The 16,626-nt window shown below is 52.2% G+C and overlaps 1 protein-coding gene across 10 annotated transcripts in view; it reads right to left on the reverse strand.

Moving 5' to 3' along the window:
• Pde2a (phosphodiesterase 2A) overlaps window positions 1-16,626 on the reverse strand; it is a 92,002-nt gene that overhangs the window by 42,551 nt on the left and 32,825 nt on the right. For 3 of the 10 annotated variants that reach the window (XM_021243220.2, XM_087211886.1, XM_021243221.2), the window contains one exon: window positions 9,417-9,478. The exons of 4 other annotated variants lie outside the window; for them this stretch is intronic. In XM_021243220.2, the coding sequence (XP_021098879.2) occupies window positions 9,417-9,478 (62 nt within the window). Of the gene's footprint in view, window positions 1-9,416; window positions 9,479-10,014; window positions 10,346-11,374; window positions 11,460-16,626 lie in introns of those variants that run through there. 3 more of the 10 variants (XM_087211882.1, XM_087211881.1, XM_087211885.1) reach the window with 2 other exon arrangements.

Genomic DNA, 16,626 nt, shown 5'->3' on the forward strand with positions numbered 1-16,626 from the left:
CTAATCAAAACTACAGTGAAACAGCATCTCACACCTATTGGGATGGCTACCATCAAAGAAACCCAGAAAATAACAGGTACTGACAAAGATGTAGAGAAACTAAAACTGTCATACATGGCTGACAGGAATGTAAAACTGTGCAAATACTATCAAAAACAGTATGGTTCCAATAACAAATGCTGGCGGGGCTGTGGGGAAAGAGGAACCCTGCTCCACTGCTGGTGGGAGTGTAGACTGGTGCAACCACTGTGGAAATCAGTATGGAGATACCTCAAAGAACTAGGACTGGAAGTCCCATTTGACCCCACTATTTCACTGCTGGGGATCTTCCCCAAAGAATTAAAAGAATCATACCACAGTGATATATGTGCGCCCATGTTCATAGCAGCACAGTTTGTTACAGCTAAAACTTGGAAACAGCCCAAATGCCCATCAACTGGAGACTAGATAAAGAAAATGTGGTTTTTTAATAAAATGGAGTACTACTCAGCCATAAAAAATGAGAAATTAGAGACATTTATAGCTAAGTGGATGCACATCGAGGCAATACTCTTAAATGAAATAAATAGGACACACATGTATAAATACTGAATAGTTTCTCTGATGTGAGAAACTAAAAGTGTAAATAAGGACTAAAATGTGTAATAGGTAAAGTGAAATAGGAAGAAAAGGGGCAAAGGGGAAGGAAGTGGGAGGGGTAGGGGAAAGGAAAGAAAATGGGATTAATATGAGAAAATGGAAAAATGGAAACAAAATCTTTGTAAATAGGGAGGAATGGAGAGGTTGAAGGGAAGGCTGTGCAAGGGTGAAAAATAAGAACCAAGAGAGATTATGTAAAGGTGCAAACTTCCAATGATGAATGTCATTATATTGTATACCTAAAATGTACCAATGATTAGAATGAATAATCAATAATGCAAAATAGGAAGAAAAGGTCCAAAGGGGTAAGGGTAATGGGAGAGGAAAGAAGGGAAAGGAAAAATGATGAGAAATGGAAAAAATGGAAATAAAGTCTTTGTAAATAGGGAAGGGTAGAGGGGGTAAAGGGAGGGCTAGGAATGGGGAAAAAATAAGAACCAAGATGTATCATGTAAAGGTACAAGTTCCCAATGAGAAATGTAATTGTGTTGTATACCTACAATGTACCAATAAAAACAGTATGGTTGGGCCAGAATTTAGCTCAGTGGTTTCTCTGCCTGCTGTGCAAGCACGAGGACCTGAGTTTGATCCCCGGTACCAAAAAAAACAAAACCAAAAAAAACCAATATGGTTGTTTCTTACAAAAAAAACAAAACCAGAATTCTTACATAATCCAACAATTCTACTTATAAATATATACTCAAAAGAATTGAAAGCAGGGTTTTGAAGAGATCTTTGTACACTCACATTTGTAGCATTATTGACAACAGCTATATTATAGAAACAAAATAAGTCTCCATTGACAGACAAATGGAGAAGCAAGATATGGTACATGTGAGAATACAGTGAATGTTTAAATTTGTAAAATTTTACTACAATGGGCTGGGGATTTAGCTCAGTGGTTCCACTGCCTGCCTCGCAGGTGTAAGGTCCCAAGTTTGATCCCCAGTAGCAAAAAAAAAATTTTATTACAGTAAAAGACATGCAGTATTACCATTGATCTCCCTCAAAATACTCCCTCTTGCTTCAAACAAACTTATCTCATCATTCTTTTCTGAAGCACTTCTGGAAGTCCTCTTTCATGCCTTTAGTTGCTCTGTTGTGGCTGCCTCAGTGTGCTGAATCAGTTCAAAACACTGACTTTTCAGGGTCATTTTGACTTTAGGGAAGAGCAAGATGTCACATGGTACCAGATCTGGTGAACAAGGTGGATAAGGACACACCTTAATGTTTTTGAATTGGATGTGAACATCTTTCCATTGGATGGCACTTGGCAACAGCATTCACTGTATTTTTGATCACACCTCACAAAGATATTCACAAAAGAAGATTTCCAGACTGGCTTCAGAAAGTGGCAAAAACAATAGGATGTGTATGTTCAAAGCAAAGGAGACTATTTTGAGTGGGATTAATTGCAACGTGTCTTTTGCTGTAATAATTTTTAAATGTAAACATTCACTGTGTATTTCAATCATACTGTGTATAAAAGAATATTGTTTGGCCTTAAAAGAAAAAAAATCCTGTACCTGGTACAACAGAGATGAACCTTGAGGACATTATGCTAAGTGAGCATACTAGCTTGTCACCAAAAGACACATATGCATGATTGTAATTATATAAGGTACCTAGAGTCATCAAACAGAGAGAGAGAGAGAGAGAGAGAGAGCAAGCAGGAGTTGTTGCCAGGGGGTAGGGTAGGTGTTGTTTAATAGGCAGAGACTCAGTATAGAAGATGAAAGGATTCTGGAGGCTGGTTGCAAAACAATGGGAGTGCAATTTAATACAACTGAACCACACACTCAGGCAAAGTTGTTAGGATAGTAAATTTTATGCTATGTATATTTTACCACAATTAAAATTTTTTTAAAAAACTTAAGCAAAGAGAAACTAAAAAAAAAAGCAAGAAGGAAATAAATGAAGTAAACATAGCCAAATCTTGACAACTGTTGAATTTGGGTGAAGGTATATGGCAGTTTATTGTATTATTCTCTCTGGTACTGTGTGTTCGAAATATTGCACAATAAAATATTTTGATCTGCCCTGACCGCACCCCTTTTCAGCAACCCCACCCCTTCTCTGCATTGCTCAAAGCCCAGGGTCCCCAAAGGGCTGTCTGTGCTCAGGTCTTCAACTCCCATGCACTGTCCAGCCCGGCCAGTAGGGCTCCTGGCTCCACCTCCACCTGAAAAGGCTCTTATCAGCCTGGCGCACCCACATGGCCCGGTACAGCAGTCTCAGGTCTTCCACCTCAGCAGCGTCCACACCCTGCCCTTCCCTCCTCCTCTCCCTCCTCCTCTCCTCCTCCTCTTCCTCCTCCCCCTATGCCTCCCCCTTCCCTCCCCTCCTCCTCTTCTCCTCCCTGGCAGCTCCTCTGTCCTTGTGTTCCTCCCACAGTCTCCAGCATGTGCAGGGTGAGGGGCTCTGTCCTGGCACCCACGTCCACAGCTTAACAAACTACCCACACCAGTTGACTCCCAAATACATGCCTGGCCCAGACAGCTTCACCAGCACTTTTGGCTTTTTGTACCCCTAGTACAGGCCTGCCAGTCTTTGCCTCTCTCACCCGCTTAGCCTTGACCTTCCCTCAGTCTTGCTCATCTCAGAAGCATCTCTGTCATCCATCACCTGCTTTGTCAAACCAAATCCCTAGGAGTCACCCTCAGGGGAGTCACCCTTTTCCCTTCATGCTTACCTTCTCAGTCATCAAGTTCTGTCACTTCTACCTCCCCAATGTCTCCAAAGCTTGTCAGCTTCTCAGGAGCCTCCAAACATGCTGTCCACCTCCCCTCTGTGCCCCTCACTCTCCCCCTAACATTCAGCAGCCAGAACAATTTTCCAAAGCATCCCTCAGACAGAGTCACTTCCCTGCCTGAACTTGTTGGTGTCTTCCCATGATGGCACCACCACAGCATTGTGTACAGTCTCTCACATGCAAAGTCAGGTTCAGGGTCAGGCGCATCACACACTTGTTTTTGCACACTTGATGTCACTCCATGTCACATTTCGTTTGCACATTCAGTCCTTCCTTAGGGCATGTTCTTGGTCTCACAACTCGGTGTCACACATGTGAGCCACAAACTCAGGACCACACTCATTATTGTACACTGTCATTGGCTCATGTTTATATATCTGATGCTCATGATGTCACACCTTCCACACACCCATCATCACCCTCAGTGTCACACACGTGGTGGCATACCCACAGTCTCACACATGTGGGTCACAAAGTCCCACACACCCTGGTCACATATTCAGTGACTCACCCCCTCTCTACACAGTACCCCATGATCACAGTCATATACTTGGTATCACGTGGCACAAGCTCAGTGTCACACACCCAATAAAACACCCACTGTCTCACAATCAGTGTCTCATGTCACCCTTGACATCACCCTGGGTCCCAGAAACCCCACCCCCTCCCTACCGGGCACAGTCACAGAGCTGCTGCCCCCTGTCACGGCTGTTTCCTGTTGTTCTCAGAGTCCTCAGATCCTGATAGTTCCTTCAAGGATTTCCTGTCGTCAGGGCTCAATTGGGCCTGGCCCAGTCTGAGACAGAGCCCGAAGCCCCTGAGTGGGCCAGCAGAAACTCTGGGCTCCTCTGTCTCCCCACTGATGCTGGCTGGGCTCATGGACTTTCCATCATCCCCCATTTGATCCACCCACATCCCCAAGTGCCTGGGCTTGTGCCGGCCTCACTGGGATGGGCACAGAAGGGTGAAATCTGGGCGTTGTGTGGGGTGCTCAGGCCTGTGCTCCCCAGGGAGGAAGCCTGCAAGATGCTGCCTAAAATGTCTGAACAACTTTGTTCAAGACCAGCAGGACCTTGGGTGGAAGCTCCTGGAAGCCTGAGGGGCAAGTGGAAGACAGTTAGAGTTAGGGAAAAAGTCCCAGAGAAAGCCACCCCAGAGGGAGGGCTGAGAGCTAGGAAACACTGACGAAGAGGAAGAAAGGTATTCCAGAGAGGAGCAAAGTCTTAGAGGTTGGGACTGGAGGAGATGGGGCTGACAGGGCTGAAGGTACGAACACAAGAGGACAGGTCAGTTTGAGGGATTTGGAGAAAACAGATTTCAGTCTCCTAGCCAGCATCATTCAAGCAGGGGCCTCAGGACACACCCCTACTCCTGGCCCTGCCTGTGGCCCCACAGATTGCCCCCAGGCCAGCCCGCAGGAAGGACACAAGGAGGCCATAGCACACGCTCCCCACACCGCCTCAGATAAATATTTCCCGAGAAACGGAACTTGTTCTCTCTGTGTTTACAGCTGAGGGCCAGGCAGGACGACGGGGGAGGGGCTGGCCCGAACAGCCTCATCCCTGAGCCCTCAGCATCTGGCTAGGCACTGCCTCAGACCTGCTGTGCTCCTCTGAAGCAGTCCCTGCCTCTCTCTGAGATCCCTCCCAGGTTCTCAAAAGGCCTGGATCTCCTGGGCCTCAGCCTGGCCAGCACCTGGGACCTTCTCAGTTTGTGTCTTCTCTGAGTGTAAGTCCCAGGGCTTGATGCCTCCTCTTCAGACTAGGCTTCTTTGATGGCTGCATCTGTGATGCCATCTCCGTCTTGTCCTAGTCATTCAGGGACATGGACAGATAGATGGGAAGACAGACAGGCTGAAGTGGTAGCTAACCACCCCCCCCCAGGCCCCAAGTCCCTGTACACCTCAGGCCTGTGCAGCGTGACAGGTGGGCACAGACAGATGCCAGAGCCTTAGGGCCCCTGTAGATGCCAGATGCTATAGGCAATTTGTTGGCAGCAGCTCCCTTGGGGCCATGGGGCATCACAGAGGCCACTTGATGATGTGCACAGTCTGGGAAGAGCAGGCAGGGGTGGCAGTGAGAAGAATTTGCTCCAGAATTTTAAACTCAGGACTGCAGAGTGCTACTTGCAGTGACCCTTCCAGCCTCACCCCAGTGTTCCCTCACCCTGGGAACCTGTGTCTCCTGGACATGTGACGCTTTCTACCATAATTCCTCAGGCTGAGAAGCCACTGACTCCCTGGTGTGGCCCTGATGAGTGCTGTCCCACTCATCCAGACCCTCACTCACCATCAGTGGCCTCAACTTCACCCCGACCCAAAGCCTAAACCTTCCTCAGCCCACAACTCGACTATAACAGAGGTTTTTGGAGCTAGGTTCTCATCTCTGAGCCAGCCTCCTGCAGTCCCCTCTGGGGCTGAGTCTTTGTTCCAGGCTCCTCTATCTGCTTGTTCCCACTGGTCCTTGCTGCCTGTAGCTGGTCCTGTCAGAATCTGGCCACATAGACCTCTCTGATAGCCCAGCAGGTCTCTGGCCTCCCCTGTCCCTGACCTTGAGCCTCTCTATCTGTCACAGTTCCAAGGCCACCTCCTCCAGAATCCCCAAGACTGGTCTAATCCAACAACTTGTTCCTACTCACAGCCATTTTCATTCATTCAAGAAGTCTTTATTAGCCAGGCATAGTGCATATGCCTGTAGTCCCAGCACTTGGGAGGCTGAGGCAGGAGGATTGCTGTGAGTTCAAGGCCAGCCTGGGTTACATAATGAGTTCAAGGTCAGCCTGAACTACACAGCTAGACCCTGTCTCAAAAAAAAAAAAAGTCTTTATTGAGTACCTACTGCATACCAGGCCTATGTTAGGCCTGGAAGGAGCCCATGAGAGGTGCAGGCAACTCCATTGTTTACAACCACATAGGGAAGGATGGACAACCCACATAACCACATAAGGCAACAAGTTATCAATTGTGAGCTCAGGGAAATCTGGGAGTTGTGAATGCCCAGGAAACGGAAGAAACGGACTCAATCTGAGGTGAGGGAGCCATCTGAGAGGCCTTACAGAGGAGGTGACATTCAATCTGGGCTAGGTAAAGAAAGAAGAGACAGTTGCTCCAGAGAGGTCAGTGTGAACAAGGGCAGGGAGGTTAAAAGAACTGGTGTGTGCAGGGGAGTTTATGGCCGTGAGGCCGAAGCACTGGCTTTGGGGTTCAAGGAGTGGATAGGAAGGGACCCCGTAAGCAAGGGGAGCAATACCATGCCAAGGGGGTATGGTCTTTACTTATCTTCAGGGCAGCAACAGAGGAGCCAGTGCTGTGCTATACCTTTGAGAGCTTGGTGGGACCTATGCCTTGTCCCAGTCTGCCTCTCCCTACCACATCCCATTTGGGGTTCCCAAGACCCCATCTGGACCCTGAGAGCTGGTAAAGATTAGTGTGCTCAGGTCATCAACTTGATCTACCTGAGCCCCAACTTCTGGAGAGCAATGATGACAAAGCCTAGAATCCTGAGGGAGGAACCCAGGCTTCACCCAAAGAGCACCCACCACCGCCACCCAGATGGCCAGAGGCGAGAGAGCCACCCCAAGAGAGTGTGCTGAACCCATGCCATTGGGTAGGGGTGGTTTTGGCAGTGCTGTGCCCCTGGCTGCCACCTAGCAATGCCAGGGGAACAGGCCATGCCCATAGAACTTCCACTAGCCTTGGCCAACCCCACAAGCATGCCCTGTCTCATGGAGGTCCATCCCAGTCCTGGCACCAAGGATTGAATCCTGGAGGGGTACAAGAAGGGGCAGCTCTCAAAGGACCTGCTGTGGGCCAGGCACCCACACTCATCTTTGTAACTTCTCCCAACTTCTCTGTGTGCTAATGCCCAACAATGGTGATTCTGCTCTGTAACGATGGAGTACCTTATCCTGCTTGCAGATGATGAGACTGATATTTAGTCTAGCTAAGCAACTGGACCAAGGTCATACTCCTGGGAAATGGGAAAGCTGGGACTTTAATCCATGCTTACCTGACCCATGGTTCATCCATTCTGTGAGGCAATTTGTCTCTCCAGCCTCCATGTGACCAGAGTCCTCAGTAGAAGAAAGAGGGAGAGGGATTGGGGAGCCCCCAAGGGCACCCCTTCTCTTCCCCAGCAGGGCTGAGCGTGGGCAGGGAATTCAGGGTGAGGGTGCTGACAGACCCAGAAACAGAGCAGGCTCCGCCCAGACAGACAACCAACCAGCTTTGGAATGGGCATGGGGTTTGGGACAGGACAGAGCCCAGAGCTGAGGTGCTCATGGCCTGAGAACCCAGGCAAAAGAAAAGCTGAGAAAGGACACAGGGATGGGCACAAAGGGGCTGACCCAGGAAGGCCTTGTGGAGAGGATGAGGTTGGTGGAGTGGCAAAGGAATAGAGCTTGAACTTGGAGAGAGCAGGACCAATGGCCAAGGACAAGGGTCTGTACACAGAGGCATAAACAAGAACCCTGGAGCCGGCTTCTTCCCCTCTGGGCCCAGTCCCTGCTACCCAGGAGGGCCTCGGCTTCTCCAAATCCCCCTCCCCTCATGGCTTCCTGGGTGGGTGACAAATCCAGTCTTTTCTGGCAGGTGGCTGAGGCTGCTGAGACACTGCGGGCTCCCAGGAACACCATCTGTCCCGGCTCTGGGGGGAGCTCCCACCCCATGGGGAAAGCCATTGGCAATAAAGAAATTAATAATGACTCTCCAGGCCCTACCCTCCCCCTCCCTTGGCCAGCTCCCAGCAACAGGGCCTGGTCCTACTGGGAGGGACCTCCTGAGCCCTGCCTCCTTCCCACCTTACACAAAGGCAGGGAATGAGGGAGGCATCTGGACTCCATTCTGCCCTGATTCACTCACAGCACACCCTCTAGACCACAGCTTCCCCAAATGTAAGGTGAGAACCAAACAAGGGATTGTGGCTAAAAAGCCTGGCCCAGCCAGCATTCTCCTCTCTGCTGGCTGGGTCCATGAGCTTGACTCATGGGCCAATTCACACACACCATACACATGTGCTTATGCATGCAAGTGCATGCCATTTTGCTTCCTCATTGAACACAGATTTCGTCAAGGAACCCCAAAGGCATGGCTGAGGGCTGGGGCTTCACCCCTTCTATGAACAGAAATGCACTGGCCAGGCCTACATCAGGCATCCATCCAGGGCAGTGGGGACTCAGGTATGAAAAGGGCAAGTCCCCATGGTTGAGGGGCATACAGGGCAGAGAGGATGAGCTAGCTAGACAGACATGCAGTCACATGGTGGAGAAAACAGGGTGCTGTGGCACAAACAGTGGGTGACAAGCAGCAGGATGCCCCAGCATCCAACTGCCAGGTGGGAGAGCTCAGAGGAGGGAGTGTGAGCCAGCTGGGTCTGGAGGTGATGGAGGGCGGGAGGACATCCCAGAGGAGGGAGGCTAGAGCAGAGTCCAGAAGAACTTAGGCAGCTGGGAAGGGGTAGAGGCTAGTGGGCACAGTTTTAGAGAGCCAGGTGTGGATGAAGGGGCACTATGTCCCAGCTGGGACATTAGAAGGGGCCAGGGGATGGGAACATGGAGAAATTTTGAGCAGGAGAATGACAAGTTCAGGTCTGTGTATTAGAAAGAGGCTTCTGGCAGCTTCATGGAGGATGGGAGCAACTGAGAGCAAGCAGCCAGGGAATGTTGAGGGAGCTGAGGGGTGCAGGACTCAGGCAGCAGCAGGACTGGAGACAGGACAAGAACTCAGGAAGTTCTCAGAGCAGGGAATCGACAGGGAGTTGTCAGTGGGGGTGAGGAGGATGAAAAAGGAGTCTGAAATGACTCCCAGGTGAGTTGGCCACAGGAGGCCTCCTCAGGGACAGGGAACCCAAGGCTGTGCAGTGGGGGGAGATGGTCTTGGCGTGGGGTAACCCTAGGCTGGAGGGGGCGGGGCTGGGATTCGGCTCCAGCCTCCCAGTCCTCCCAGGGTTGAAGGCAGCCCTCAGACTGACCTCCAGCCTGCGCCCCCACCCCCCAAGCCCACCCACTCCTCCCTCCGATGAGCTCTCACCTCCAGTCGGTCGTCTCTACTCCCCAGGGGCTCTGGCTTCTGTGCAAGGGGGTCCTGGCTGGCTGCAGAGACAAGAAGGCCGGGGGCTGAGTCCTGCCAGGCCTTCTCCCCTTCTCCCCAGGGTGCCCTCCTGGCAGTCCCCAGCAAGCCCACAGTAGGCTCCTCCCCCAGGGAGCCTTGCCTGGTTGCACCCTGCTCTCTCCCCAGCTCCCTTCTTGCTCTCTGCTTCTTCCCCTGGCTCTGTAGTGTTCTACAGAGCCACGTCCTTTCTTTCTGCCTAGCACTCCTAAGGAAGGGAAAGCTGGAATCTTTACCTTGTGAAGCCCCCTCCACTTCTGCTTCTCTCCAGGAAACTCCACCAACCCTCTCTAAGCCTCAGTTTCCCTATCTATAAAACAGGATCTGTAATGTCCACCTGGCATAGCCATTGAGCCTCCACAGTGGGCTGGGGCTTTGCTCACTTTGCTCATAATCAAGGGGTCTCCCAGACCAGGGATGCTGCTAATCCCTGGTAAATGTGATTTCATGTGCTAGCCCCCACCCCACCCTGGCACTGAGTCCCCCCCGGCCCCAACTACACCTCCCACCCACTGCCCACCAGCAACTCCTCCATAGCTCCTCGAATGCAGGCAGCGGAGACACTGCTGTAGGGCCTTGCAGACACTGAGACCTGCTCCCTTGTTCTCCAGAAGCCCACCACCCCGGCCAGTTCCAGAAAGCCCAGCTTCTTTCACAGGCACGGCCCTAGGGCAGGCTATGGGCTCCTGCCCCTCCCCACCCCACCCCCAACGTGCCCAAGCAGCAGGCAGGCGGTGGGATATTCTGAGCCTGGCTTCGTTCCCATCAGCTGCTGGCTGCCATGCCAGCCTGGCGCGAGTGCAGGGGCTGATTTGATTTGGCAGCTTCGGAAGCATGTGGTGGGGACAGGGAGCAGGAGGGGAATGAGACACCCATCCCTGCTAGGAAATAAACAGCCTCGGGCGCTCTGGCATGAGGAGGGGGCTTCTGGGTTTTCTGCCTGCTGTCACCCTCTTCTCACCCAGGCACTGAACACCTGCTCACCTGCTGGACTCCCTGGCTCTTTGGGTGACCCGAGAGGTGACAGTACTGCACCTGGTGTGTGGCTGCTTTGGAGTGTCTGTGGCAGAGTGTCTGGTTGTTTCACACATCCCTGTGTCTTGCCAGCTCTCCCTGCTTAACTGTGTCTGCTACTGGGTCTGACTGTTGCCCAGGTTGACAGTGTGGGGTGATGATCTAGGAGTGGTCATCTGCTGGGGTGGCCATGGTAGTGTGGCTGGACCTCCACAGGGGGCTGACTGTCCCCTAGGGTGTGACGGGGTCACCCATGTGCCTGATTGCTGCAGGGCCTGACGTGCACTGGCTCCGGCCCATTGCTTCCCTCTGTGTGATGACCCCACTAACCCTGCTATGTCCGGCAGAGGAAATGACGAGGTCTGAGCTAAGCGCCTGACTCCTTTTGTCCACAAGGCGTGAGCCTTCTCTTCCTGATGTCTATGGATTGTGCTTCCCAGCAGCCCCTTCCTCCCAGCCCCAGAGAGGAGGCAGTGCTGGTTGCACTTGATTCTCCAGCTGCTCCCAGGCCTTTGACCACTCCTGGACGGACACAGCATTGCCCAGGGCCACTAGGCTCCTGCCTGCCCCTTCCTGGTTCCCCTTAATAGGAGGTGGGGTCTGCTCCACTACCCCGACCCAGCCTCAGGGTGGACCACTCTCCCACCCCTCTCCCCCTACTGCAGCCACAAAGCTCAGTTCACACCCAGCCCTAGATGCCCTGGGAATCTGCACTGATGCCAGTTTGCAGCTGGTGCTCTGGTGCCCTGGGCTCCAATGGTGTACAGTTAGAGAACTGATGGGGGGAGGGGATCAGGGCTTCTGGTTCTCTGACCTCTGCCCCATGGTCAAAGGGGTCAGACTAGGAGCCTAAGTGGCCCACTCACCTGTGCCCAAGACACCAGGCAGGGAGATGGGGTAGGTGGAGCCTGCTTTGGGGAAAATGCAACGTTTCATCTGTCACCGCCTCACTATTGTCCTGCTGTCCTCTGGGGACCTCAAAGCTCTCCCCACCCTGGCCCAGAAAGCTGAACCCTCATAAAGACACTGAAGGGGGGCTCAAGGACTGACAGGGAGAAAGACCTGCCCTCAGGGTCACAAAGGAAGAACCAAGGCTCATAGAGCTCAGATGTCACAAAGAAGCTAGTGGGACGGAGAAGGCCGGTGGCAGTCCTGAGGGGATTCCTGGGGGAGGTGTGGGAGACTCACAGGAAAGGGAGGATGCTAGGTTCCACAGTAGCCTCCAAACTGTGGGATTAGGATTTCACCCAGAACTGGTGTATACTCAGGACATACCTGCATGTATCTGTGCGTCTGTGTACATGTGTGCACTACAGCCAAGAGCCTTGAGCTCTGCTCTCAATCCCAAAAGCAGGGTCTGCCCAAGGTAGGGGTCAGCCAGGCAGTGGGGATGGTAGAGAAGAGAGGGGTCTGGGTGAAGAAGAGTAAGAGACAGTAGCTCAGGGCTGGGAGGAAGGGCTTGGGAAAGAGCCCCACATGCTTCAGGAAGTGCTTGTGTGCTCAGCCCCGTACTGGTCCTCCCAGTCAGTTCTCAAACCCTGGACATCATGATCCAGGGGTGGAAGAGGCACAGCATTAAGCTCTGCTACAGGCTACTGTTTGACTGGCCAGGACTTTCCCCTCTCTGAATAAGTTTTCTCACCCAAAGAAAAGGTTTGGACTTGGTGACCTGTTAGGGTCCTTCCAAGTCTAACTATTTTCAAGAGAGACTTATACTCCAAAAGAGCCAGAAATAGAGATGCCCAGGGATTGGGAGAGAGCCCAGGGCCAGGCAGAGTTGAGAGGGAGGGGTGGGACAGCAGGAGGACTCTGGAGCAGAGTGGAGAGAGGAGAGCCCATCATGCAGGCTGGGCAGGTGGGGAGCACCCTGCCTCCACTCCTGCTCCCCAGGTGTCCCGGAGAAATGGGTAGGCTGGGGCAATAAGGGGCACCTGGAGAATCAGAAAGTCCTGTTCCAGGTCCTGCTGTGCAGTGTCCTGGACTAGCCAGGATATGTGACCTCACAGGCTGCAGAAGCTCTCAGATGTGTGCATCCATGCTGGGCTTCTAAGGGCACAACTGAGAAGGATCTAGAAAGCCAGGATCCTCCCCTGGAACCCCTGTCCCTCCCCAACTCTGGCCTGGGTGCTGGGGCAAGAGAGATACTGGACAGCTGGACTGGCCTTGTGGTAGGCTGGGGCTGAGGGCTTTGTGACACAGGCGAGGCCCCATCAGCTCCTCAGGCCCCCTGACTCTCAGGGAAAGAGCAGAGTCTTCCCGCCTCAGCCTGTATGAAGGGGTGCTCACAGGATTCTCTGCCCATTCTGGCCTCTGTCCCTGTCTGAGCTCATGGTGCTGGGCCCTCTCAGGCAGGCGTTCATGCATCTCCATGCCTGTGTTCAGGAAGTGCTCATGTCCTGTTTTCCCCTCAGGCTGGGCTGCCCAGGAAGGGGGGCAAATAGAGCTCTCCTTCCTTTACTGTCCACACTTCTGGCCAGAGACTTTGGGGGCCAGGAGGAAAGGTGCTCCTCTCTGCCAAAGTCTGAAGTGATTGGGAAATGAGGTGGGGGGTGAAGAGAGCGAATCCCCAAACCTGCAAGCTTAAGGATATCTTTTGCATACACATGCACCAGTTCTGTTGTGGCAGGAGAGTGTTGAAAGGGTCTTATGGGTCTTCAGTCTCCTCTAAAATCAGTGCGCCTCTCCTTCCTTCCCTCCCTCACTGGGGTGGGTGGGCCTGGGGGCACCCACCATCCCAAGCTATCTGTCTCCATTGCTTCTTGTTATGTTCTTAATAGCTGAACATTGACATTAACAAGGCAGGTGGCTGCAGCTCTTCCCAGCAGCCCCATTTAGAATCACTGAATCATCAAATCATCAAATCCTAGAATCCTGGGTGCTGCACAGAATGTCCGCATCTTCAGCTCTCAGAGTCTCAGCATCTTAAAGTCACAGAATGTTGGAACTGCAACCACACACCCACCCAGTCCTAGTTTGAAGCTGAGAGTTGTGGAAGGCTAGCATTGTCCCAGTGAGAGCCCCAAACCATCAAGCCCAGATTCTCAAATCACACATCGCTCAAGATAGAGCTTGCATGGCCCTTGGAGATATTGACTCCTGATTCCTCCTTTTTCAAGTAAGAAAATACAGCTCAGAATATGGTCTTGTGTAAGATTACAGGAGAGTAAGGAGCCAGCAGTGCTCAACCTGGAGATTGCAAGATCAGACCTCAGAATGCCTGCGTTCCAGGAAATGAGCAACTTTCAAATTCTGAAATTCTGGTGTTTGTATAGGGGTGATGCTGCTCCTCAGCTTGCTTACTTCCCCTTTCAGCTCCCAAGCTTCCCTCTCCCTCCTCTCCTCTCCTGCCCTCCCTCATCCTGCTTTCCCCACCCTGTCCTTGGTGCCCCCAAATAGAGGCAACCGTGGATGGGGGTGCCCAGGACCAATTCCCTCAAGCAAATGCCTGCCCACTGAAGCCACCAGCTGGAGGGGGAGGGCAGGCTCCTCAGAGGAGGGGCCCTGACAGCTCCTCTCCAAGGAGCTGAACAGGAAGGAAGGCCTCAGCCCCCAGGGCCACCACATCAGAGGCAGTGGCTCCAATAGAGCTGGTTCCAAAGTCCAGGGAAGCAGCTGAGACTGACAATTTACATTAGAAGGATCGCGTATGTTTAGCATTTTCACAAATTTACATTTCTCCTCATTTTGGAATGTTCTCCTACATTTTTAGATTTGAATTTTATTAAGTATTACATTTCACAGATTGTTTCAACTTTTTATTTCAGAACATTCTTGGCCCAGGGCAGATGTTGAGTTCGCCATGGTATATAGGTGAAGACATAGCCCAGAGCAGGGTCCAGCTCTCTGGGTCTCTGTTTAGCCTCAACGCTCATGACCTCCTGGGAGGCCTTCCTGAGACAGGGTCCCTTTAGGGACAGGCCCAGTCTTTGCCCTTATACACAGTCTTCCATCCTCATTCTCAGACACCCAAAGCAGCGAAGCAGTGGCTTTCTCCCCCCTCACCTTCAGCTCTGCAGCTGACCCTCTCCCACTTCTACCTCTCCCTGTTCAGTCCCCTCCCCTCCCCCCTCAGCCCTTTTCCTGTCTGGACCCCAGCCTTATTCTCATCCTATGCCCCAGGGAGCTCCCTCACACACAGGCCTGAGCATCACATCTCTTCTTTTTATCTCTCCCTTAGTGCCAGTTCCCTTTGGAAAATGTCCAAAGTCCTTAATATGGCTCCTAAGTCCTGCACAATTTGGCCTGTGCCAGCCTCACCAGCCACGTCTCTTGTCTCTCTGTACTTCACTCTTCCCCTACCCCATGCAGAATCCCACCAACTTAGCTGCCTCACAGTGCAGGGTCCAGTTCCGTGCACAGAACTGTGCAACCAGGGAATGCAGCTCTGCTTGCTCGGCCACCAACAAACCATCAGAGTCACTCTCTCCCCTCCTCTCTGTCCAGAACTTTCTCCTGGCTCATCCCTTAGCTCTCAGATTTGTTTCTTCCAGAAGCTTCCCTTCTTAACCTTCTCTCCCACTCTGGGCTAAATTAGGGACCCCAGCTCTGTCCCACCATGAACCCTGAGTTGATCTCCACCATTGCCGTTCATCTATGCTCCTTCCCCATCTCAGCCCTGGGGACCTAGGACTGAGCTACTTGCCATAGGGCCAAGTAGTATTGCTCAGACTTGTGGAGAAAGTCTTGCTCATCCTACCCACGTAGCCATTGCTTACTAATGCCCACCTGTGAAAGTCTGACACTAAATGGCATGTGATGTGGACAGGCAGGGCAGGATGCTCAGAGGAGGCATGAATACCGGGGCTGGGCTGGATCCTCCACTGATCAACAGTTGGGGACAAGCTGCAGAAAGTACCCAGTCCAGCCCTAGGCCACCAGAGCAAGCCATCAGAGGGAGAACAGGGTCTGCAATGAGGAAGACTCATTGCCTCCTGGGCCCAGGATAGCATCTCCCAGAGGGACTGGCCATGCATCCAGGGAAGGTTTCTGAGAAGAAAGGCTACTTCCAGCTTGTTTGGGGTAAGGAAGAAAGTAGAGATGAGTCAGGCTAGAGAAAGTGGCGAGGGGCAGGAATGTGGAAAAGAAAGCTCTGTCTATTCTTGTCCTTTCCCTGGGAGGTTGGGATCAGGGAGGTGGGAGGTAGATGAGCAGAAGGAGCAAAGAAGGCTGAGGCGAAATGGAGATAACATCAGTGCTGACACCATGGTCAGGGCTACTATGGATGGCTAGGGCTGGCAGGGAGCAGCTCCCCAGCTGTGGCTGGGAAGCGTTTCCTGTCTCTTTGCCAGGGGGGTCATTAATAATCATTTACCCGCCACAGGCAGCATGAAGGCCAGCCAGGGAGCAGCATGGTGCTGGGGCCAGAGCCCAGCCTAGCGGCCAGGCCAGCCGGGTAATGGCATCACCCCTGGCACCTTGCTGTGAGACCTGGACCAGTCACCTGACCTCTCTTGGTCTCAGAATGCAGGCATAAGGAGGTTCTGATGAGGATGCTGCCTTAAATTCCTGCCCTGTACTGGACTTTAGTTTCCCTAGATGGTAGCCATTGGGCTGCCAGTGCTACAGAGCAATTATGGACATCTAATGACAGATAGGACTCTCTGGCCTATGGCAAGCTCAACTCAGCACACAAGCAAGGGGGACAGGGAGACCCAGGCTTAGCCTCTAAGAGCTGCCAACCTGGCAGGAGCCAGTCCCCAGTGGTGCACACATGAGAGCCCCACAGAATCAGGTAAGGTTAGGCTGGGGGAAACATGGGAGGAAGAGGCCAGCTGCCTTAGGCCTGGAGTGCAGGCAGACAGTGTGGCTGTGCATAGAGGGTGGGGGCTCCATAGAATCAATTTGGTCACAGCTATGACCTGGGTTCTTAGAACTGTGCCTGTTTGGCAGAGTGGGGGCTCCAAAATGCTTTTAGACAATTGCATGAGTTAAATGAGACATTTGTGAAAGGACCTTAGAACTTGGAAAGAACTGCCTAAAAGATGGTGATGATGATGATGATGATGATGATGATGATGATGATGATGGTGGTGGTGGTGGTGGTGGTGGTGGTGGTGGTGGTGGTGGTGGTAATGGTGATGATGATGATGTTAATGGTAATGATGATGTCGATAATCAC

The sequence above is a fragment of the Heterocephalus glaber genome, unplaced genomic scaffold, assembly GCF_053883595.1.
Source record: "Heterocephalus glaber isolate CG9 unplaced genomic scaffold, H.glaber_assembly_v1.0 deba00001428, whole genome shotgun sequence".
Classification (NCBI taxonomy): Eukaryota; Metazoa; Chordata; class Mammalia; order Rodentia; family Bathyergidae; genus Heterocephalus; species Heterocephalus glaber.